Below are 23,295 nucleotides of genomic sequence, written 5' to 3' on the forward strand. Positions count from 1 at the left end.
CGGACCGCTCTCGATTATTTCCTCCCTCGTGGAAACTCGATTAGCGACAACGACTGGACTAATCGCACGACAAGTTGGAGGTCTCTCGTCCGTGAGACTTACCGTACCGCATCACAGCTGCTATCAACCATTATCGTCCCCCTTATCGTGGCCCCTCTTTCGAAAGAGTGGCGAACGAGGAGGGCAACGACCACGACTCGTATCGAGGCTGGCAATAAACCTCGCGTTAATTAACTCGTCTTAGATGCGAGCAACCGAACGATTCGACAACGGGGGAGATAGAGTTGGAGGAGGAGGAGAGGCGATTAGATGGGAAGGGAGGGGTAAGTTAACGATCCTCGAGGACGATGCACGAATCTTGGCGTCGGAATGCGGCGGCGATGATGGCGGTGATTAAAAGAACGCTTTCTTTGAATACCGATGAGAAGAAAGGTGGCGCGCAAAATGGAATGTCTGATGATATCGGCTCGGGGAGAGGGTCGCGCAATTTTCTGGGTTAAGACGTTTTAATTAAAAGCGCGCGATCGGAAACGGTGTCAGCCGGAAATTGTGCGAATTTCATTGAATGGTGGATCAAAGTAAACGAACGAACGTCATGGAAACGAACGTTCGCCTCGGCTAGCCTCGGGCATAATTATTCGCCGTTGGTTAATCGTTCCGTTTCTGAAATCGCGTCAATTAACGGGGGTTTCGTGAAACGAAGTACTAACCTGTTGTTGAAACAGACGTTGCGCCACGGAGACTTTGACCTCCCTCTCCCCCTCCGGCGCTGCGTGGATATCGAGTTAGGAAGAGCTGAGGGTGACTTGTAGAATTGGAGAAGAAACACGCGAAGGTGGACGAAGGCGGAGAGGGAACGAAGGTTGTGGAGATGCAAAGCGGTCGACGGGGGATAGGAAGAAGGAAGTTTTCGAAGGGTTGAGTCGGTGGCGCGATAAGACTCGGCACTCGATCACTCTTGTCTCGTATTTTGATTGAACGAGAAACGAGAAAACTTCGACTGACTTGAACGCGCTGACGATTTGCATGCGACTACCGAGAGTCCGTGCCGGCCTGCATACGAGAGATAGCATTTTATGCCGCTATTAAGCGTTTAATTTTTTCTCTCTCTCTTTCTCTCTCGCTGGAAAAAAGATTGGCGGAACTATCGAAAGTTGCATTAATTTTTCATAATTGATCTTGGGGTAACGAGGGGAAAAACGTAAAATATGGCGATTCGAATATTATGTAAAATTTACATAATTCTCAATGCTTCCCCTGTAAAAATCGACACCCTATTTCACAGGTCATATCGCGTTTTAACGAACCAAAAGAAACGAAGCTGCGTACCGTCGATACGATTATAGCGATTTATCTTTAATCAGGATGCATATATTTAAGAAATTATACACGCATACACACACACACATATATATATATACATACATACATATATATTCGACGAAATTTCACCGATTCCATCCCGGATTAATGCAATTTGTAGACGACGTGTACGCGTGGTTACCGCGTTTTCGCTCCGTTCTACAAATTTCGGCATACGAAATTTACATAAACGCAAACTGCTGGTACGACAAGCTGGTATCTCGTGGCAAGCGAATAAGCAACTGCCTGCTCGACATTATTCGATCAACCGGAGTCGACCGCCGATTCCTCGAGAATTCCGCCTGCGCTGACCACGTCTGGGAAAGTCTTTCTAATATTCGAGAACGTTTCTCGAGATAGCTAGATAAGACACAGCCCGAGTATATCAGAGCACGCGGTTAAAGTATACCTCTCTTGTCGCTCAATCTTCTCTCCCTCCGATCGTTTCTTCCACCCTTTACGACCTGCCTCCTCGAAAATAACGTCTCGAAACTCCTGTTCTCCCGCGCGCTACGAGGGGAACGAACTGTTCAGATGTCGTGCAATTCGACCACCACTCGGTGCTATTAATAGGGAATCGGCAAGAATTAACCGATTAATCGGCAAGTTGGAAAGGGAGAGAAACGCGTTGAGGGCGAACTCGTTAGCGTTGCGGCTGACCGCCCGTTTACGACCGATTTCGCGCGACACGCCGCCATAATTCAGCTTATGAGAAAGGAAATGATTGCCGATATTTCTAATCCTCCCTTCCCGTATCCGAATTCGAACGTCGATTCGAATCCAAAAGTTTTCAAAGGAATTTGATTCGTATTACGTTTATTTTTTCTCTGTTTCCTTTTTTTATTAAAGAAAGAAAGATAATTCTTTTCGATAACCGAAGGCCAATCCGACAGCGATCGATCGAAGGAAAACATTTTACACCTTTACTCCCCCTCCGATTGAAAGAACAGTTATCGCGATTTTCTTGAATAAAGGTTTATCTTTTGACGATACATTTCTTCGAGGACGATGAGAGGAACGAGATGGAAAGAAAACACACGGCCTACTCAATACCTTCCCGTTCCCAAGATTTTTCCCTCTGTCTCTGTTAATCTTTCCAACGATTATTATTTCTTTTTAATAAAGAATTTCACGAAATTCGATCACCCGATATATATATTTAATATCGTGGAATGGATAGGCGGAGAAGAAAAAAGAAGGGAAAAAAAAAAAGAACAATCGCGGTACTCGGAGTAAACGACGAGTAAATAATAGACGGATAGATAACTCTCTTGTCACTCTGCGCTTTTAAATCACGCGCTTGTTTCCCCCCGCAGCATTGAATAGCTTGATTATTCGCAACGGATCAACGACACCGTTCATCGCCTCGTCCATTAAATCCTTTGTTCCGTTCGGGCGCGTATCTCGCGGGCGGCCGAATAGCGGATCGAGACACGAATACATGATCCGGCCTCGAGGCTTGGCGACAAACGCGAGCCCCTCGAAACACGGCCCACCCCGGCGGGTGGGTGACGCATGGGCCTACGTGTCAAGTACGGCCGCACACTCGCAGGAATTTAGCGTCGCCTCGCGCACGTGGATTCGACGCTGTGTGCTTTATATCTTGCGCCGCGATATTTTCTCTTCGAGAGCGTTTCTTTCTTTTCTCCTTCGCTTTTCTTTCTTTTTTGCGAATACGTGTTTCGAGGCGGGGCACGCTTTTTCAAAAGCAATCCGACTCGGCTACTATATTATACGAATCAACGTGCGTTGAGAAAGGAAACGACGAGAAAGTGATTAAATTTTCTCGTTTAATCATTCCTCGTTCATCCATCCCCGAAGCGTCCTATCTCGGGTTACAAATTTGTTACGACTAACGAGAAGGAAACACTCGCGTCGAAAAAGGAGAAGTCAAATATGGAGGAGTCTGTCAAATATTTGTTATAACGTTTCGTTGCTCGCGTGATCTGAAATGGAATACTTGAGCGATATGAGTGAAACGAGATAATAAGAAAATGTCCCAAATGGAATTTTGAATTTCATGGACACGTTTTATACGGAAAGAGAAACGTACTTGATTTTTGTCCGGATCGGTAAGGAAGGCGAAGAAAATTTGGAAATCTAGCTGCGTCAGCAACGTTTCTTATTACGCGTGCTTTTAAGTAAAGGATGCTTGGTCGTGGAGAAAACTCGTTAGCTCCGTCGAATTGTCCCCGGGTAGCTCTCGAAAATCGGGGACAATGCTGAATTCGACGCTGAAAACTGAAAAGGAACGGACGACTCTGCTTATTGGTTAATTACAGAGTACGCTGTTGCTTGCTCGTTAATCGTTTAAAAGTGCTACGATTACCGAGAAGATTTTTAATTGTTAGCTGAAATCCTTTCTTCAAAGGATAAAGCTCGAGAAGGAATACGCTATTCGCGAAGGAACAGGCCAGGGATAGTCCAGCTAGTTATCAACTTGTCCCATCCTTGGGATAACGTAAAGGGATTTCGCGTCCTTTTATTTTTTCAAGTTTCGTGCCGTTCCTTCGAGCGACACGTTGCATAAAATCTCGGACGTTCCTTTACAACCACCACGCCACCGTTGTTAAAGCTCCCAACAGATTTACCTTTGCTCGATATTCCTGCTCTCGCGTTAAACAAGAAAGGCGTTTCGCGTCTTTTCCCCCCCATTATTCTTTTACGATTACGCCAAAGAATTTTCACGGTCATAACGGGCAGAACGTTTCGTTCCCCGGATGGCCTTGTTATTCTCTTCCTCGAAGCTCGAAATAAAGCTTCATTATCATTTCCCGATAAAAGCGGCACGAATTTCGAGAGATAAAAGCGAGTCAAAAGATCGTCGAGAGTGGTAAGTGGTGGTTCCAGAGATACACTGGAAATGTTTACATATTCAATCGATGGGTATGCAGATGAAACGTTGCGCATCGATTGGGACCGGGGAATAGGTGAATGAAAGAAGCAAAAAAGGAGACGAAAAAAAAGTTAGGTTCCGTGTAAAAAACCTAGGTTGAAAAATATTGATTCAACACGACTGAAAAGCAACGAAAATCGATCGGGCAATTTAATTTCACGCTGTTTTGAAAGAAAAGAAAAGGAAAAAAAAAATAAACAAGAGCGCGGATATATACGTTCTACTCAAAATTTCCTCTTGTTTCCTCGAGTAACGAGGCAGAGTGTCGAAATTGTGAAATTTATTCTCGTTATAAACGAGATCGATCGTCGCACACTGTGTCTTAATTTTAAAATATTGCCGGTGGATATCGCCTTATCGCGATTATCGCCTTCGCGTTAATTGCCTCCGATCCATCTCGCGTTTTACTACTTACGATACTCGAACAATAGCTGACATTTACGAACGAATCACGTTAGCGCGACTGACATGTCGGTTGCCTAGGTACAGGAGTTCGGTTCGACAGTAGTCTAAAATTAGAAAGTGCCGGTCAACCGCGCACGATCGGTACACGTTGATACATCGAGAATACGGGTATTATTTTATCAATGTTCCCATGTCGTGTCAATGGTAGATTTTGATAAAGTGGATCACGCTTTCGAATCGAACCATTCTTTTTTCGCTTCGGTGGAAGATATGGCGCGCTTTTTGTTCGCCTGTCGTCCTCCGCGACAACGATTGCGACCCGCGATTATTAGCGATCGCGAGACGAAATACGATTATGCGCATTACGGAGGATCATTCTTCGAAACTCTCGCATCGTTCTCCACCCCGAAGATAACGCGAATTTTATGACGCGTTTCACCCGCGTAATTTTATCAGAGGGCGCAAAGAGTAGACGGAGTTTAATTTACGAAATTGACTTTGCTTTTGCGCATTTCTCAACGAGTTACGTAAATCACTAACGACCGGTCCGGATGCTCGTATATTTTATTAACAACGATAAATGGCCAGTCGTTACGATGAGTTGTATTTTTATATCGATGTTGTGTCTTTGCACTGCGATTCCCCTCACACTTTGAAAATAGTCTATCTACGAGATGTGTATCCGAGGCTCACCTTTCAATTTATCGCGATTCCTTTCCAATTTCACGTGTCGCGATGATGTTATAAATAAAGATAAGTATCGCGAAAATAAATAATAAATCTCGTAACACCTTAATCACCGCGATCTTTTATATCTTATCTTCGAAGCAAGTACTACTATAATGAATGGGAGGACATTTCGTTTCCCTTCTAACAAACAGTTTAAATACGAGTTTATCGATTAAACGTCAATTTCATCGCGTAATTACAAAATTCACTTTTCTCTATGAATAATGTAATAATAACAATATAATAATAACAACGTATATAACAATAATAAACCCATCATAGATCTCCGTTACGATATATAGAACGCTTCCCTTTTTCTTTTTTCGAACGATCAAATTTAGAAATAAAAAAAAAGTAATCACAGTATGTCGACAATTTTTCTCTCTCCGTTGAGATTAAAAAAAAAGAAGAAAAAGAAAAAATTGCTGTCTACCTTTTCGAACTTTTCGTCTGAGAGAGACGCGTAAATATAATTTAATTTCCACTTTTCCCCGAATCTTATTGTCCCGCCGTAAAGCCTTCGTTATTCGGTAGACTCGAAATCCCTGTCCCCCTTAATTTTCCAGGTCCTCTTGCATATTCCTCGCTAATCCCCTCCCCGACCATCCCCCCGTTTTGATACGGATGGTCGCAGATTTTTCCATCCGCCCCCTCGTTCCCCAGAAACTGGGCGCGTGCACCGAAGAAAGTTTGGAACAATGAATAGAGTTACCATGCGAAGTTACCCGCGAGACGTCTTTTCGCTTCTTCAGTCGTGGGAACGTGGATACTGATTTAAATACCGGCTCGTTTCCCTAATATATTCCGGTATCGCGGTATAGAAGACAGCTTATTTGCTAGAATGGAATAATAAGAATATCTTTCTACGCTATCGCGATTCCACCGTTCGCCATCAAGTTTCTTGTTGTTGTTGCTGTTGTTACACACGGGAGAATACTACTCGAAAATCATGTTTCGGCAAGTTATCCTTTCCGACCGTTGGATATTAATAATATTGGGCAAACTAATTATCCGAACAAATTCGAGAACGTGACGCGGTCAATTAGAATACACGTGTACTAAAATAGCACCTGCCGCTGCTGTTGCAAAATAATTTATAATAGGACAGTGGATCGAGATAAATAATTCTAGCTCTCCTTTCGTTTCCGTTTTAACTCTCTCTCTATCTCTTCCTCTCTGTCTTCCAATCGAAAACACCTTTGATTAAACGAAATTCGGAGAAAAAAAATAATAATAATAATAAAGGAAAGAAAAAAGTTATTCATATACCGATATACCGATTTCGACGATAAGCGGTTTCCTACGAGAGAATTTTTCATCTCGAGAAGGAAGGATCTTCGAAATGGAAAGATTGAATTTCGTGGGGGAGGGAGAGGAAACTCGCGGGCAAGAAGTTACATCGCGCCCACGAACAGTCGAAATATTTGGAGGAAAGTAGAGGTTTGGCGGAACTTGGAACATAATGGCGAATATCGATATCGAGGAGGGGGAAAGATTCGATCGATTTTCGTCGCGATATACATTCTCGAATAAATCCAGAAACCGTTGGAGACCGAGTCTCTTTGTTGACTCCAATTGGATCTAAAAATTCGTCGCGAAAATCTGAGTAGGAGAAGCGGGAGAAAACAAAGCGGAGAATGAAATTTACGCGTGGAACCAAAGTATTTGTATTTCGCGGCATGAAGAGATAACTCGGCGGGTTATGAGAATCCATGAAATTTATGAGTCGATATCAATTAAACTCTTCGTCCTCGTAAACGTTACATCGCCTTTTTATCTCGTTTTTATCCTTTCTTCCAAGAATATAAATATATCGTCGATCATTCTTAGCGCCTTCAACTCGATCGAATGAAACATTTTTACGAGGGGTAGTTGTTATTAAACGTGTTCGCTCGCTAATCGAAACATCTATTATCAGTGTTTTGATTGTCGATAAAAAGAGAGTACAGAGATAACACACCGGTGAAGGGAAAAGAATTTCTCGGTAAAAGAATTCGAGAGATACGCATCGGGGAAGAAATACGTTATTCTCTTACACATTTCATCAGCCGTTTCTTGCTTTTGATTATTCGTTACGGGACGCAATAGAGAGCGGCAAATGGAAAGAATAATATTAGGTATCTTTATTTATTTTTCTTTATTTTATGAGAACGGAAAGATCAATGCCATCGTAAATTGTACATATTGTAACTTGTAAGTCGACAAAAAATATAATTTTGGATAATTATACCTTTTTTACATGGCGAATTAAATCAAGTTGGATATATTGGAATGGACCACTAGAAAAATTCTTCTTTTCACCATAGAAATAAAATAGATATATATGAGGAACGAATTAAAGCAACGAAACGTTCATTTATTCCTTACAAATTATCGCGAAAAATGAAGCTGCCCAACTAGATTCGACCTTCCACACTAGTTTTTCATTTTCTGTCTTCTCCCTCCCTTTTCTCCGTGTCAGTATAAAAAGAACCGGTTAAAACATAGTGAAACGCAAATGAATGAAAGAACATTGAAGTATGCTGTCAAAGAGAAAATGATATATTCCAGGAATCACGATGTAATAATAATTTTTTTGAATATCTTTTTTTCAAAAAACGCGCTCCACTGATTTTTTCCCCTTTTCCATTTTAAAAAAAGAATCTCCAACCCATACATCACACTCCTCGCAGAAATCGCGAGAGATATTTTTCCTCCCAAATTCCTAAATACACATTTCGTTAATTTGAGGGGATGAAGATCCGGTGGCGTTAATAAGTTGGCTCTCCCCTTGAGCAGTTCAAAGACTACGGTCATATAATTATGAACTAACGGTTCGGTTACTTCCCTGGCTCATTAACATTTTCAAAGTAAACGTGCGCGCTTTGCGGCGACTGCGGAACGATGTCATCGTGGAAACGGCGGTGGATCTAACCCGGTTTTTGGGCACAATGTTCGGACAGGATCGCGCCACTATTCCTTTCGGGAACGTATGTACCGATGTCACCAATTACACGTGGCTAATGCGTGAACGTGCAAACATTGTGGATCGATAGTCGATCGAAACCGAATCGAGGCGAAAACAAACGTTGTTCCATTCCTTGATTAATTATATTTCACACCGGCCTGATAAACTTTGGAAAAAAAAGGTGAGAATAAACGGTTTCCCTCGGTGGAAAGCGGTAAAATATTAAAATCTAACGACTGGCCTGGATCTATAATGGTCATAATTCGCAGATCGGTTAACCGAATAATTGATGGAAACTGATTCGACGAGCATGGAACACTGGACCTTCCAGGGATTTCAACGCGCGGGAAAATCCTGCTGAGATTTTCGAGATGGATATTTGGAGAGACGTTTGACAAAATTTCATTCGGCTGGAATACGATTTGCATTTCAACCGTACGCGCTTGTTGATTGATAATTGATCGCGTGCGTGTCGTCGCGCGATACGATTTCCAAGTGGCGTGATATTATTCGTGAAAATTCGCTTAAAATTTCCATCGAATATACGTCGTTGCTACATACAGAATTTAAATGTATGTTTCATTAATGTCTTGATTGATCTTTTGGTAGATCTTTTTTAGTAGAAAATTGTCACATATCTTTGATCTGGACGGTGATGATCTGTAAAAGATAGATCGACAAATTAACCTAACCGATAGAATTGTTGCGATCTCTGGCAGAAGCGGAGAAAAGAACGTGCCATAGAACCGGAATACCCGATGAAATGTTTAAAACACGCTCGAGGGTAGTTTCTACTCGAGCAAAGTCAAACTTTGGTAATTTTAAAGAGGGGAGATCATTCCTCTCTATCCATCTGTAAACGTAACACGTGTCCACCGAGTTTAAACTCAGCGAAGACAAACAAAAAGACGGAACGGTAATCTAATATCGCGCTAATATAAAAGTAAAAAAAAAAAAAAGAAAAGAAAAGAAAGCGAGACAAAGCGTTGGATACGGAGAATCAAGCTCGGGTTAATAAAATCGCAACGACGCTTCAAGTGAAACAACACAATGCTAATCTCGTTGAGGAAGCCCGACAGGCTGACCCGCACCACTGTGTGACTCGCGTAAACTGATAAAGTGGCGAACTTTACGGATGAAAGCGTACGATGGACCTTCCACTTTTCAACAAACGTGGCCGTTGCACGCGTTGCCTATTTAAAGGGCCCGTTCGAAATCGAACCGAGATGCCCACCTATGCATTCTTTCCGGCGGCGTCCCGTATCTGCCTACTGATCTGACCATTTGTCTCCCCGCATGACACCATGCCTGCCCGGAATTTCGAGTTCTCTGGAACACTCGTCGATGATAATGGCACGTGGAGAATGGCGTAGCAACCCCTACGAGTTCCATTCCGACAGAGGAACAATGCCGAAACCTTCTCAAATGATATCCGACCGAACTGAGGCTCAAGAGCTGTTCAATTACTCGGAGCAAGAAGGAATCAAAATGCACGAAAATTTAATTCCTCGACGCGAATCGTTCATACGAACATAGAGCTTCGATCTTTTCGAAATCGACGAATAATCGATCGAGAGTATATTTGGAAATTCGTGATACGTTTTTATTATTATCGCGTTTCTTATTGGTTATCTCATTCGATCGCGGAATAATCCACAATTAAATTTGTTAAATTACGAATGAAACTTGGGATATGCACGACGAGGTTGCAAATTCTTGAATCTTGGAGACGATAGAGAACGCACGATGAGATCGCGCGCCTTTGATCATCCCACTTATAGTCGTTGTTACATACCGACAGAGAATTCCGTGAAATTTACCAGTGACAAGGGAATACGGAATTCACTTGGAACCAATAATAAACATTTAGGGTAGGATACCGTATCGGAAACGTACGTCGAGCAACAAGTTAGAACAAGGGAAACTCGAACTGTTTGAGTTTCGATTATTCTATTCTGGCAAACAAGTGATACGAATCTTCATATATATATATATATATATAATTTGACACGATGCAAGGGATGCTCACGTGTAAGGGCTATCACTGATACGCGAGCATCATCGATTCGCATTAACTGTCCGTCCGTTATCGTTCCATTGCCCCATTCTAAGACGCATACGCGAAATTACATGTTTGACAGAATATCAAATTCCATCCCCCCGAATCGAGCAGCAAACCGAGTTATTTTTGCTAAATCTTCCACGGATTTTGGAGGTGTCGTTTCTTTTGCGTGGACAATTCTTCTCGTCGGGATGTATTACAGAGAGGGGTAATAATTCACTCGCGTAAGCCCTGATAACGCGAGAATCTTTAATGCAAATGTTCCCACAAACGAAGATTACCTCGAGGAATTATTCGGGAAAGGAGAAAAATGAAAGCAAAAACTTAGAATGGCGCAAAAAGACGCAACGATGGCCAAATAAGCGTGAAGCTAGATAATTGTGTGCAATTAAAGTCGCCACGACTGGACGTATTCACGACTCGGAAGAACAAATTCAAAGTTTCCACGAGTCATTTCCCTGAGACGCGAAATTCTCTTCTCCACCTGTAAACGAAATCATTCTTTCTCCGATCCATTAAACCACGGGAAGATTACGATGTAAAATATACATATATTATTGCTCGAATTTTTAACATTCCACCATCGCTATTCCCAGCACCATCTATCTATCGTATTTTTTTCATAACGGAACATCATATCCGTTGGGCATTTTTCATTCCAATAATTAAGTAATGGAACGAAGTATATTACATCCAAAAATATTTTCAAAAAATTCCAATCCCACCCGAGAATTTTAACTTCCCTCCGCGTTTCTATCGAAATAAATAATCCGCAAACATATATATATATATATATATATATATATATATATATATATATATATATATACTGTTTTTAATGCACTTTTTCCGTTAAAATAATCGAGAAATTCACACATAAAATATATCAAAATATCATTTCCATCCGATTCAAGGATAGATGAGGAAATCTTATAAACAGAAATACAATTAAATCAGGTACAACTAGTGTCTCAATTTTTCTCAATGAGAGAGAACCCGTGCCAATGAAGAAGAGGAGAAGGAAAAAGAGAGAGATAAGAGAAATAGAAGAAAGATACACTTACAATCAGTAACTTGATTTTGTTAACCAAAGGGGATGTCGTAAGGAACTTGTCGATGGCCGTAAATAGTTTCCCTTGCAGCATGGCAGCGTTTTCGGCGTCTCGTCCTTGCGAACATCCGGGCCTGATGTCCGCTTCTCCGGGGCTGGGCAACAACCCCCGGCAGTCTTGCGGGAAATCTCTCTTCTTCAGTCTCCTCGCGGGCCCTCGTGGCTCCTCCTCTCTTCCACCTGCCGCTTCTTCAAAGATCACGCTTTGGACGCCTTGCTTCTACTATCCGCATCGAGTGCACCGAATCCCCTCGATTCGATTCCAACGATTCTCTTGAAAACGAGTCCAACGAGACGAGCCGATCCTTTATTCTCCCGCGGCACGGATTTCTTTTCTTCTCCGTGAAGAAGCGAGAAATGAAGTGAATCGATCCGAAAGAATCAGCCGCGCTTCTCTGATTTCGTCACGCACGTAGATGGATCTCGACGGTTTAAAAGATGCTTATCGGAAGAATTTCGCCGAGCTGATCGAGCATAAGATAGATTCGAGCGAGGAGATTCAAATTTCTGGTATCATGGAGAATATCGGTTGCTCGACTGATAAATGCGTATGTTTTGTTTCAGAAGATTGAGCCGAGAAGATCGATGGACGATTTGGCGCAAGAGAACTTTGGCCAAATGGCTTCCGAATGGAAAATATAGTTGGAAATACAGTTTGCCTCGGTGGCCACTGGCTCGCAAGATCTAAGGATTCGTGAATGTCGAAGGGTCCTTAGGGTCCCGGCGGTGGCGCGTTCTCGACATGGACTGAAGTCCGGAGCGGGCCGATGGATGCTGCGAGTTGCTCCAGAGGCAGAAGAACGCGCGCGCGAGAGAAAGCCGCGCGTGTCGAAGGGGGAAAGAGACAGAGAGCGGGAAGAGGGGAACGGTGGACGGACGAGGGTGAGAGAAACGGCTAGGAGAGAGGGGTTGGTACGTGGAGATCGAGAGGGGACCTGTGTCTATTCAGGAAGGGAGTGAATGGAAGGGAAAGGAGGGTTCACCGAGGGTTGGGTTTCAACAAACGCCACTAGTTGCTGGTAACCCTTGCATGTTTACGCGGGTGATGTTCTACGCCGGTTACCTATTCTACTTGCTAATATTTTAACGCTTAGATTTTAAAAATAATTTAAATAATTTTGAATAATTTCGAATTAAAAATAATTTTTTCAAGCAACGATCGATAAGCGGCAGCAAAACCCAAAGTTTAATTCAAATAGATTTATCGTCGAACTATTGCGCGTAATATAATATGTATAACAAGAAAAAACGATTCTTTGTGTTCAAACGTACCGTGATTTTGTATTTATGATTTCCCTTTTTGTTTCGTTCTTTTTTTTTTTTTTGAATATCAAAAGTTGAACGAGAGAAAAGAAACGAAACAATGGTATTCAGACACGATACAAATCCTATTGTTCGGATATTCGATGATAAAGAGAATAACGACACGAACGGCAAAAAGTTGCTCGCAATTTTATTCTGTTCCATCGTAAAATGAAATTGTTCAAATATTATTCTCAAAAGTGTTTGAGAATCATGTAATTTGTATGGAAAACCAATGATGGGCAGTTTATATTTAAATGCGTAGGGGGCACAAGTTAATAAGCGTACGCATCAATACCAAAATACATTGTTTCGATGTTCGAACAACCCAGGTTAGTCGCATCGAATCGAAATTCAATTTATTTCGTACATTTCGTTAAAGAGATTTGGGTCAAAATTTCGTTTGAAATTGCTTTATATTCACGATAGAGATTATACGGTGATTGGGGAAAGCAATGATTGCAGAAACCGCGGAATCTTTTACGTTGTAAAATTTTTAATCGATATTCAACTATAATAACTATATAAACAAATGAAGAGGATGTATGGTATTTTCGTTTCCTTTCGTACCCTAACTAAAAATGGGACGGAACATTGTGAATTTGAATTTTGGCTGGATCTCATTATCTGTTATAATTAAATGTCTCGCATGAATATCTTGTTTTATGTTATATTACAATAGAACGTTATCCAACGGAAGTTGGGAGGGTAGATAATTAAACCTAGTTGCGCTTGTTTCATCCTGTAAAAATAATGCGAGAAATAAAAATAAATGAACAATCTGTCTTCAATTGATGATACGTTGGCTACCATGTTTTTTTTTTTTTTGCATATTTCAGATAAGGAACGAACGTTCTAATGAAAATATTAAATATTAATTATAGTTAAAATCCAATTTAAGGCAATCGATTTAAGATTTAATTTGTTTTTAAGTAGAAAAGATATACGTCATTCCAATTGAAGATTATGAACATTGAATCGCATTAAAATATCATATATTTAATTTTTTTGAAAGTTTTTAACATTAAAGTGGTATTTAAAAATTTCCTGAGCGTATCACGATATAAATGATATTATAACTATTTACGTCATCATCAAATTTTTCGAAAAATAATAAATCGAAGTTAATACTTCCTTGTGTCAAATTTTTTTATCATTGCGTGTGCAAGGAGAAATTTATGCGATAAAATGATTAAATAGTATATTCAATTATTTTTAATTTGATAATAATTTTATTTCAAACTGATAAATAATCCATTAATACAAAATATGAATTATGTATAATAATAAATCCTATCGCAAGTACAATCTTTAAGTCAGAAATTAAGTAAACATTTTAATGAAATAATGAATTTCAATTAAATATCTAAATTATTAAATTAAATTAAGTATTTCGATACTCGTTGTACGGGCTATAGAAAGTTGAAAGTTCGAAATTGTGATACTAGTGCTGCCACCTGCCCACACTTGTCCAAACGCAAACGAATTTTGTATCGACGAAAAGTAACGTTACGTTCAATATACTTTTCGTATATTCATCAATTATAATCTCGCGCATCCACCATTCACGCATCATTCATATAGGATAGTTATAGATAATATATCACTGATATCTATTTCAAATTACGAAAATACATATTATGTCCTATGTCGAAGAACAACTATGTATATCATCTTTCCTATAGTAGAGTAGAAGGCATTATAAATTCTATTTCTGTTTCGGCATTTGTCAAAAGTAATTTTCCTCGCGTAATATCACAGGTAAAGGTACTCGGTAGTTTAATCTTTTAAGTTATCGTTTTCTTTTTTTTTTTAAAAGCTTACTTACGTTCGAAACATTCTCAAATATTATCATTTCGCTATATTTACGACACAAATAATCTACGATCTACGATGTTATCAGATATTATCAGAACTCAATCGAAATGCAGTCTAAATATAACCCTCTTATTCGAAAGTTCAAAAATGTGTACATTGAATCGATGAAATCATTGTCTATTTCCATACGTAATTAACGGGAACGATAATAAAGAAATCATTTTGTTGTATGGACTAGCATACTCACGTGTCCTGATCTATAACGTTTTGATTTGCAAATTATTGATCGTCAAACCATCAGAATTATCATTGCATATCATCCGGAGGACGTATCGCTAGGGCCAAAACTTGTTGCATCTGTATCCGGACGTCGAGTTTCTTCTCTTCCGGTACTTGTCGAATGATCGGCAATAAGGAGAGCAGAAACATTTTGTCGTAGTCGTCCTCGTCATACGGAACGCGTTGGCTGCTGTGCGACGACAGGATATCGTGAATTTCATTATCGAAGGACGTGAACGACGTTTCGCAAAGCTGCTTCGGATAACGGGGGCACATTTTATAGGACGCGCCAGGTTGAAGATATTCCCTGCCTGTCGCAATGGAGGGAGCAGCATGGGCCAATGGTACGTCGTATTCCTCGATCACTGGATTGTCAACTTCGCCCTCGCTTTCTTCGGATTTGCAATTATTTAACGTAGTGCCAGCATTTCTATAATGTATAGGAATATAATTATAAACGATGCACTTTTAAAACGCTTGAACAATTGAATGATACTAACCGTTTGTTTTCCACTGTTGGCATCAAAAACAATAACTGATCAAAATACATATATTTCTTTCGTTTTCGACCAGCTGGCCCTAATTTCTGGGATTTCTGAAGTTTCAATTCTTTCATAAAATAATCACGGATGTTTCTCCATTTCCCTCGTAAATTTTTTTCTGAAAATTATGAAATTGTACGCGATAGAAAAATTTAATATTATAAATATGGAAAATATAATTGATCTGTAATCTTAATAATCTTAATAATCCTCGATCTTAAAGAAAATCTTAAAAAATAATCAATCATAATAAAAAAGAAAGATATTTTAATCTTTTTGTTCTTTTTACTTTGGATTACGTGATTAAATAATCATTATTTTTTGAACGAAGGAAAAAAAAATTGTATCATCTAATTCTAAAAAATTGTAGAAGGATATAGTCACGATAATCCGTGCTAGGGTCGAATAAATACGAGTCGAGGAATCCGGATCGATCGATCGCAAGAGGCTGTGTACCTTCTGCGTATCTCTCCTCGTCCGTCAAGAGCGCCCAATTCGGTACCATCACCTGGCAGACCTCGTCCCACGCGGTCATCTTGGCATTACGGTCGTTGTACTCGCTACGATTTACATCGTAAATTGCCGGTCGTTTCTCGATTTCCTCGATAAATTTTTCCGTATCAAACATATTGTGTGGTCGCGCGAAGGTCAAATTCACCCTAGAGATTTTCCGCTTTTTACCCCTTTCTTCTCCTACTTGTCTCTCGACAAGTTTAAACGCTTTCTCTTTTTTTTTCTTTATTTCTTTCTTTTCTTTTTTGTAAATCAAAGAACAGAAATCAATTGTTACTTATATTAATTGCAAAAAGAGATGGCACAATCTCGATTAAAATGTTTCAATAATTAAACGATTAAGATATGTAAGTATCGATTCAGATTAAGACGAGCGATCGCACCAATCAGCCGATTCGCGATTAAATGATTAAACTCGTGCGTGATTAATGACGAAAATCGAGGCACGGAGATCAAGGAAAGAATTGGAAAAGAATTTTTTTGGACGGAACGTTATGATATCGCAAGTGATTTCGCTTGTGTACGCTACGCCGTCGCCGGCAGCTTGCGCGTCACTGCGGAGAAACCGTTGTACGGCTAGCTTGGTTTGGCATCATGGCGCTAGGCTGGCGTGCGGTTGCGGTTGCGGAGCGGAATCTATGCCGCTGCTATGCCGCAGCGTTGCCAAATCTACCCGACCAGCCGAGACTGAAAAGACGGTGAAACCCACGAACACGTCGCGATTGCCTCCTTTCCTCTGCATGAATGTGTGTGCGACGCGTCCTCGTTGGCCGGTCGTCGCCGCCGCATTTCCAATGCGGTGATACTGGTGCGCATCGACCGCACCGGATTTATAATAATGCCGCCGGAGAAACCGGTGATCGGTTGGAACCGGTTGTAGGAGTAGTTCGATATTCGTGCCCGAACAAATACGTAAATCGTTACTATAAATAGATTACCTATGGAATTATCCAAATTCGATGTGTTGAATAATTTAATATTGCGTAAAAGAATTTAATATTGCGTACAAAAGTTAGTCGATAACCTATATGTTTGTTTATATCTTTACGAGTAGGAGGGAATGTTTAACACTGTTTTGCTAATATGAGATGGTTACCGATGGATTGCGTTTTTTGATGTTGTTGATGCGGAATTCTTCGCAGGTTTCGTTGTTGCCAGACATAATAGGCGTGCAAGTATATTGAAAGTGGCACGTTGCTACGCGATCATAGATACCGTGCTGAACAGGAATGGACGCGGACGCGCCGCGGTCACGTCGTCGCGTTTCCACCGCGCCATTATCGACCATGTCCGGCCGTTTGGCAAACGCAGCGAAATCGACGCCGGCTATCCATTGAATGAAACGTTATATCGTCTTATCTCCTTTGTAGATCTTGTAGAAATATCTTTGTTTACAATGTTTTTCATAAATAGAAAATAGAAATTAACTTTTAGGATATATTTTAAATTGAATCATATGATGATGACGTATTATAAGTAAAGATCACGTAATATGTATATATATAAGTTTTTGTGTGATGGAAACTAATTAATCGTTTAATGTGTTCGACACGCTATTAGAAATAATTAAACTCCTGGTTTAATTGTAAAATATCACAATTATTTGACATATCGCGCGCAAATGCTCGTTATCCAATAAACGACAACCTTCGACATAGTCTGTTGAATATTTGCGCATGATCAGGAACACATTATAGCTTAAAAATATATTACAATTAAATATTTAACAATGATTTTAGTTATAATCAAGCATTTAAATGATTAAATGTCAAAAAAAAATATTATATATTATAATTAAAAATTCTTTCATAAAAAGAAAAATTTAAATAAAAAAATAAACATTTATTGTACATCAAATATTGTACGTGATCAATACAAAGTTACAAAGTTCTTAATTGATTTTTAAATATATATTCCGTCATTTTCTAATATGCTATATTCTTATTTCAATATAATCCTACAAACTATTATGACCATACCACTACAATAGAAGTGAAAAACAAAAAAGACGCGTAAAAAAAAAAAAAAAAAAAAGAAAAAGAAATTCCAAAGTTCATATAAGAACAAAAGAAAAACTTCTTGCAGCAGCTGCGAATATCTCAGGAGGGGACTGTTCGACATGCGAGCTACGCGATGGAACAAAGATAAAAGATTTTCGAATAGGAAATGGAAAAAACACGAGGAAAGAGGAGCGAGAAAGAGAGATCGATCGAGGGAACGGTGAAAAGGGGGTGAACGAAATGGAGTGAGAGAGGACATCGAAAGGAAAGAGGGAGGGAGAAGACAGAGAGAGAGATATATATATATAGTCAGTTGAGACAGAGTGTACCTTTAACGCACTTCGTCCTCCCAGATCCTAGTCAGTCTAAAGCCGGCGACAAAACGGTGAACATCGGTTAATTTTTTTTGTTATTTCTTTGCATAATCACAACTAATCGTCCTTTCAGACCTATATTCCTTGGTCACGTGTTCGAGTCCAGACAAATTTGATCGATCGTCATGCCGGACTTCCTTGGAAAGAGATACAAGCTGTACAGCAGCGAGAATTTCGACGATTTCATGAAAGCGCTCGGTAAGTATGAATAAATAATAAATTAATTTGATTTAACGCGGAAGAATGTTTTTTCATGAGTCATACTTGAACATAGACATGCTTTTAGAAAGTGCAACGATAAATTCTATTTACGATACATTACATATTATTGCACGAATTTTGACCGAGAGATTACGTTATCAACCAGTATCATTGATGTCGAATAGCATACATTTTACGCCGCAATTAAAATAGAATATTCATAAAAAACATTACATATCACATATTTCACAAAATGACATTAATGACATTTTGCTTGATAAGATGAATATTCTAATGATAATTTGATAAAAAAGTATTATAAAAAATTATTATAGAAATATAATTAGAGATTGCTTATAAAATTAATTTTAATGATTAATGATTAATTTAATATGCTATTTAGATGAACTTGATTTAAGTATCTATTATATAATATTAAATAGATATATAATGTTATCAAATAAAATAAAATAACAAATTTTAAAATATTTTGATGTTGTCAAATAAACTTAAAGAATATGAACTACTAATATTACAGAATGATCGGGAATTCCGTCACTAGAAAATTTAATTTGACTACAAACGAACGATCTCATTTATAATATTAGATGTATTGTAATGATAAATAAGATAATCAATTTTAATATGTTGAACTATGCTCCTATGGCTGTGCAACGACCTGACCTCACGCTTAATTCCCGCCATGTGCTACAGACAGAGTCCGATTGTACTCCAATTTAGCACTTGAATTAATTTACCGGCGAGATTAATAAATCGCAATTGTCAGTCGAATCGAACTAATGTATGGTACTTATAGAGTTGAGTTAATAAAAATATATTGACCATATTGTAAAAGATAAAATAGAATTTCAAATAAAGGATAAGATACATAACATTAGAAAATTGTCAACGATAGTCGATGCGATAAAACAAACAAATATAACATTAGAAAGTGCAAATAATTCATTTGTCACATAACTATCAACAGTTGTATAAGAGCGTCTGCAATATTTTCGCATTCTCATTATATTATAACTGGTTATTTCATAAGATTACCGGAAATTAAATAAAAGTACAAATTCATTTTGATCGACATCGCCCACACGTTGAAGTGTTGACGAATATGAAGAAGGAATATAAATTATTTCTTCCTCGAGTCAAGAGCGATTGAAAATTATATAATATTTGGATATATGAAAATACGTATATTTTTAGCAAATTCGCAATGATTATATTTCAGATTTTATATTTGCGATCATCTTTAAGAAGTATGACTAAGAATATCAATGATATATAGTTATATAACATGAATCATGCTAAATATATAGTTGTCTTTTATTTTTTCTATAAACTACATATACATATAAAAAAATGTTGAAAACAAATATCATATATCCAGTGTAATTTAACTCGCGCAAACAAGATTACTGTAACTTTACAACTTTTGTTTTCAAAGATATGCGTGATGCATCGTAAAATCATAATAATCATAAATAATATCGCAGAAAAGTTCAAACTTCAAAGTTTAAGTATTTGCCATTTAAATTAAGATGCGAAATTAATTTCATTGTTCGTAATATAAAATATGATAATAGCACTGCTGGTGTTCAGTCTTAACTTTACTCTCATTGAAGACGCGTCACGCTTGATTCGTTCAAAATGCTTTCGGCCTTTTATAGAAAACGTTATAAACTCCAATCGAGTGAAAATTTTGACGAGTTTATGAAAGCTTTAGGTGAAAATCTTTTTCGATTAAATAAAAATTGTTTTACATAAAATGTTTTCGATATTAATTTAAAATTTAAATATTATAATTAAAATTTTTGATATATTATTTGATTGATTTAAAAACAATTAAATCTAAAATGAGCTTCCAAATCTATATATTTTTTAAATATAATTTTTTTTTTTCTTTAGGTGTAGGTATAATGACACGTAAAGTGGGCAGTAGTGTGAGTCCTGTAGTTGAACTGACGGAGAATAATGGTCTCTATACGTTGAAAACGACTAGCCCATTCAAGAACACTGAAATAAAATTCAAGCTTGGCGAGGAATTTGAAGAAGAAACGGTAGATGGAAGAAAAGTAAAGAGCGTCTGCACTTTAGATGGAAATAAACTTATTCAAGTACAAAAAGGAGAGAAGCAGACCACAATTGAAAGAGAATTCTCATCAACAGAAATGAAAGCGGTACGTATGGAAAAAATATGTAAACAAATTAGAAAGAAAAAAATTATCTTTAATGTAATCTTTATATTTTAAGTTGATATCTTATTTTTTTCTTATTATTTTGGTTTACTCATAAATATTAAATCTAATAAAAACTTGAATAATAATCTCGATCATTAAAAAATTATAAGTTCAATAATTGAATTTCATTTTATGCAATAGAAATTCTGTAGAGTTAAATGACACAACGAAAGATAACAGAGCGAACATCTAATGATAATAATGTCTATCATTGGTCAAAAGGTCCGCCAATTATTACGTGCTCTTCGTGACTCGAACAATGTAATAACAAGTTCAATAATAGAATTAATAATTGTTTCAAACTTGAAAGAAAATTTTAAAAAAATATAAGATTCATGAAAAAATGTATTCTTAGATTCATATAATAAAAACAATTTTAAATATTAAATATAATTTTATATACATATATGAAAATTAATATTATTTTGTTTCATGTTACAGATCATGAAAGTTGATGATATTATATGTACGAGAGTATACAAGATTCAAGATTAAAAATTTTATTTAAGAAAATAAATTCTTCAGCTAATGAATTATTTGATGATTTAAACATTTTTTTCGCTAATGGCAATACAATATTTTTGACAAATAAAAAAAAATAATATAAACGTTTTTTATACGCACAATAATACATGAATGTATAAATATCACTTATATTGTTTGAAAGATATGGTTTTTCGCAATATAATACTCGATATTACGAAATATATGAAATATTACTAAGTAATATTAGTTTATATTCACTGTATGACAAATGTACTGTATGACAAAGATTATTACATAGAGTTTTAAAAATATATTGAAAATTTATATATTTTTTTATGCATCTTTAAATATCATGCACATGCTTTTATGTACATCATATTCATTGTGAGTATATTAAGCGAATTCACAATAAAGAATAGTTTTGAATTTCATATAAAGGTATTTTTTTTATGTGATACAATGAATGGAAAGCTTTAATTACAAATCTAATAAAATAAAAGAACATTTTAAAATAATTTTTAATCAATATTTATCATCCTATCTCCATTCCAAATTATTCATCAGGATCTATCACTGGAGAAATCTGAAATATTTTATTTGTATCTATATTTATATCTAGTTTCATATTATATTTATTAGTAAATATGAGCTTACATAATATTCTATATAACATGTATGTCCTTCATCAGTCTTAACCATATATTGAAAACACAACAGTCCAAATGAATCAGTTCTCAATGAAACTTTATTTGCACATGATAATGCTTTCATAGCTGGCTTAATATGTGTAAGTTTATAACTTGATGTAGCTGTTGAAGTACATTGGAAATTATCAATCAATTCACCATCATGTGGTAATTCAATATGACAAATTCCAGCTAAACCAGCTGTACTAATACGAAAGAAAGGTGGGGAAGGAGATAAAAATAGCTGCAATATTATCAAAATGTAAAATTATAGGGCTTATAATAGAATTACTAAACATTAAATTATGCTTTACCTCAATCAAATCACTACTTGAATCAAGCTCAGATAAGATATCTTTTAACAATTCAGTTTGAAGAACTACTTTATTCAAAACATTTTCCGGTTCAAGATGGAAATCTAACAACTCATCAGGTTCTTGTGTTTTTAAAGAACAATCTGTTATAATACCATCTTCTTCAATAAGAACTGTTACAGGATGTCCATTACCCTATTGAACATTTTTTCTTATTAATATTTTTAACATATTTTAATTATATTCATAATATTTATAATGTATTTTAACTAATATATATACTTTATAAAAAAGTTGCAAAGCTACAGAACTTCCTTGGCAATTTATATTACTCCAAAACATACAAAGGCATTCCACTAATATATTTAAATTAACTTTAAAAATTACATCTTCTTTTAAATTAAATATTTGAAATACATGAGTTGGAATATAAGCACTAGCTTGCATACATTTTGCATCTTCTACAGTTATTTTCAAACCATTTTCAGTACCAAAACATGTAGCATTCTATAAATAAAATATAAATTTTTTAAATCAAATATACTTTATTTATTATTAAAAATTTCAATAAAATGTTTTAATATAATTATACCTCTTTAAAATTAATTGCTTTTAATAATTGTACTATGGTTTTAAGATTTCCTAATTTTGCAACTAATGAATTAGTTTCTACTTCAGGATACATATTGTTTATTTGAAACTTGATATAATAACAAATTTTGAAATTGTTTTTCTGTTATATATTGATGAGATAATTTTTTTTTAGTAACTGCAGCTAACCAAGCTGCTAAAACATGTTTGCAAGTAAATAAAGATCTATTATTTAATACTTGACACCTAAAAATATTTCATTATTATTATTAAGTATTTAAAAAACTTAGAAATTCTAATACCTAAAAGAACCACAAATACAATAGTTTATGTCAGGAAAGAGTATATATGTTGTTCCTGACAATCCCTTAATCTGTACTAAATATCTGGAATTATTTCTATCACTATGAGGCGCAACACCAGGATTT

General features: G+C 36.9%; 4 protein-coding genes across 8 annotated transcripts in view; 1 reads left to right on the forward strand and 3 right to left on the reverse strand.

Moving 5' to 3' along the window:
- Positions 1-12,281, reverse strand: part of LOC408690 (calmodulin) — a 49,372-nt gene extending 37,091 nt beyond the window's left edge. Inside the window, exon 1 of one of the 3 annotated variants that reach the window (XM_006568214.3) lies at positions 1,430-1,552. In XM_006568214.3, coding sequence (XP_006568277.2) covers positions 1,430-1,537 — 108 coding nt within the window. In that variant the 5' untranslated portion in view covers positions 1,538-1,552. Of the gene's footprint in view, positions 1-710; positions 1,040-1,429; positions 1,553-11,465 lie in introns of those variants that run through there. The other 2 variants (XM_392226.7, XM_006568215.3) reach the window with 2 other exon arrangements.
- A 2,075-nt stretch (positions 12,282-14,356) lies between these two features.
- Positions 14,357-16,081, reverse strand: LOC100578801. Its single transcript, XM_003251156.4, has 3 exons — positions 15,910-16,081; positions 15,412-15,571; positions 14,357-15,341 (listed from the first exon to the last, which is right to left on the reverse strand). Exons 1-3 carry the CDS (start codon positions 16,079-16,081, stop codon positions 14,939-14,941), a joined length of 735 nt encoding a protein of 244 aa, XP_003251204.1. The 3' UTR covers positions 14,357-14,938.
- A 2,152-nt stretch (positions 16,082-18,233) lies between these two features.
- Positions 18,234-21,791, forward strand: Fabp (fatty acid binding protein). Of its 3 annotated transcripts, XM_006568150.3 has the most exons (4): positions 18,234-18,351; positions 18,414-18,538; positions 20,459-20,730; positions 21,232-21,791. In XM_006568150.3, exons 2-4 carry the CDS (start codon positions 18,466-18,468, stop codon positions 21,283-21,285), a joined length of 399 nt encoding a protein of 132 aa, XP_006568213.1. In that variant the 5' UTR covers positions 18,234-18,351; positions 18,414-18,465; the 3' UTR covers positions 21,286-21,791. The 3 variants fall into 3 exon arrangements, with proteins under 3 accessions (XP_006568213.1, NP_001011630.1, XP_006568212.1); NM_001011630.1 differs by having other exon boundaries at positions 18,342-18,538; positions 21,232-21,379; XM_006568149.3 differs by lacking the exons at positions 18,234-18,351; positions 18,414-18,538 and adding an exon at positions 20,128-20,276.
- On the reverse strand, positions 21,716-23,098 carry LOC551008 (cell cycle checkpoint protein RAD1). The gene is made up of 5 exons (XM_006568211.3): positions 22,869-23,098; positions 22,559-22,783; positions 22,277-22,471; positions 21,931-22,206; positions 21,716-21,859 (listed from the first exon to the last, which is right to left on the reverse strand). The coding sequence occupies exons 1-5, from the start codon at positions 22,959-22,961 to the stop codon at positions 21,830-21,832; spliced, it is 819 nt and encodes a 272-aa protein (XP_006568274.1). The 5' UTR covers positions 22,962-23,098; the 3' UTR covers positions 21,716-21,829.
- Positions 23,099-23,295: the final 197 nt, after the last annotated feature.

The sequence above is a fragment of the Apis mellifera genome, linkage group LG2 (assembly GCF_003254395.2).
Source record: "Apis mellifera strain DH4 linkage group LG2, Amel_HAv3.1, whole genome shotgun sequence".
NCBI classification, from domain to species: Eukaryota; Metazoa; Arthropoda; class Insecta; order Hymenoptera; family Apidae; genus Apis; species Apis mellifera.

Excerpts from the sequence above, each read along its gene's own strand:
- LOC100578801 (XM_003251156.4), bottom strand. The coding sequence starts at position 16,081 with ATGTTTGATACGGAAAAATTTATCGAGGAAATCGAGAAACGACCGGCA. Across the intron at positions 15,572-15,909 it reads CGAGGAGAGATACGCAGAAG|AAAAAAATTTACGAGGGAAA; the intron begins GTACACAGCCTC and ends CATAATTTTCAG. Across the intron at positions 15,342-15,411 it reads CCAACAGTGGAAAACAAACG|AAATGCTGGCACTACGTTAA; the intron begins GTTAGTATCATT and ends TATACATTATAG.
- Fabp (XM_006568149.3), top strand. The coding sequence starts at position 20,201 with ATGCTTTCGGCCTTTTATAGAAAACGTTATAAACTCCAATCGAGTGAA. Across the intron at positions 20,277-20,458 it reads CGAGTTTATGAAAGCTTTAG|GTGTAGGTATAATGACACGT; the intron begins GTGAAAATCTTT and ends TTTTTTCTTTAG. Across the intron at positions 20,731-21,231 it reads CATCAACAGAAATGAAAGCG|ATCATGAAAGTTGATGATAT; the intron begins GTACGTATGGAA and ends TTCATGTTACAG.
- LOC551008 (XM_006568211.3), bottom strand. The coding sequence starts at position 22,961 with ATGTATCCTGAAGTAGAAACTAATTCATTAGTTGCAAAATTAGGAAAT. Across the intron at positions 22,784-22,868 it reads AAGCAATTAATTTTAAAGAG|AATGCTACATGTTTTGGTAC; the intron begins GTATAATTATAT and ends TTTTATTTATAG. Across the intron at positions 22,472-22,558 it reads CTTTGCAACTTTTTTATAAA|GGTAATGGACATCCTGTAAC; the intron begins GTATATATATTA and ends AATGTTCAATAG.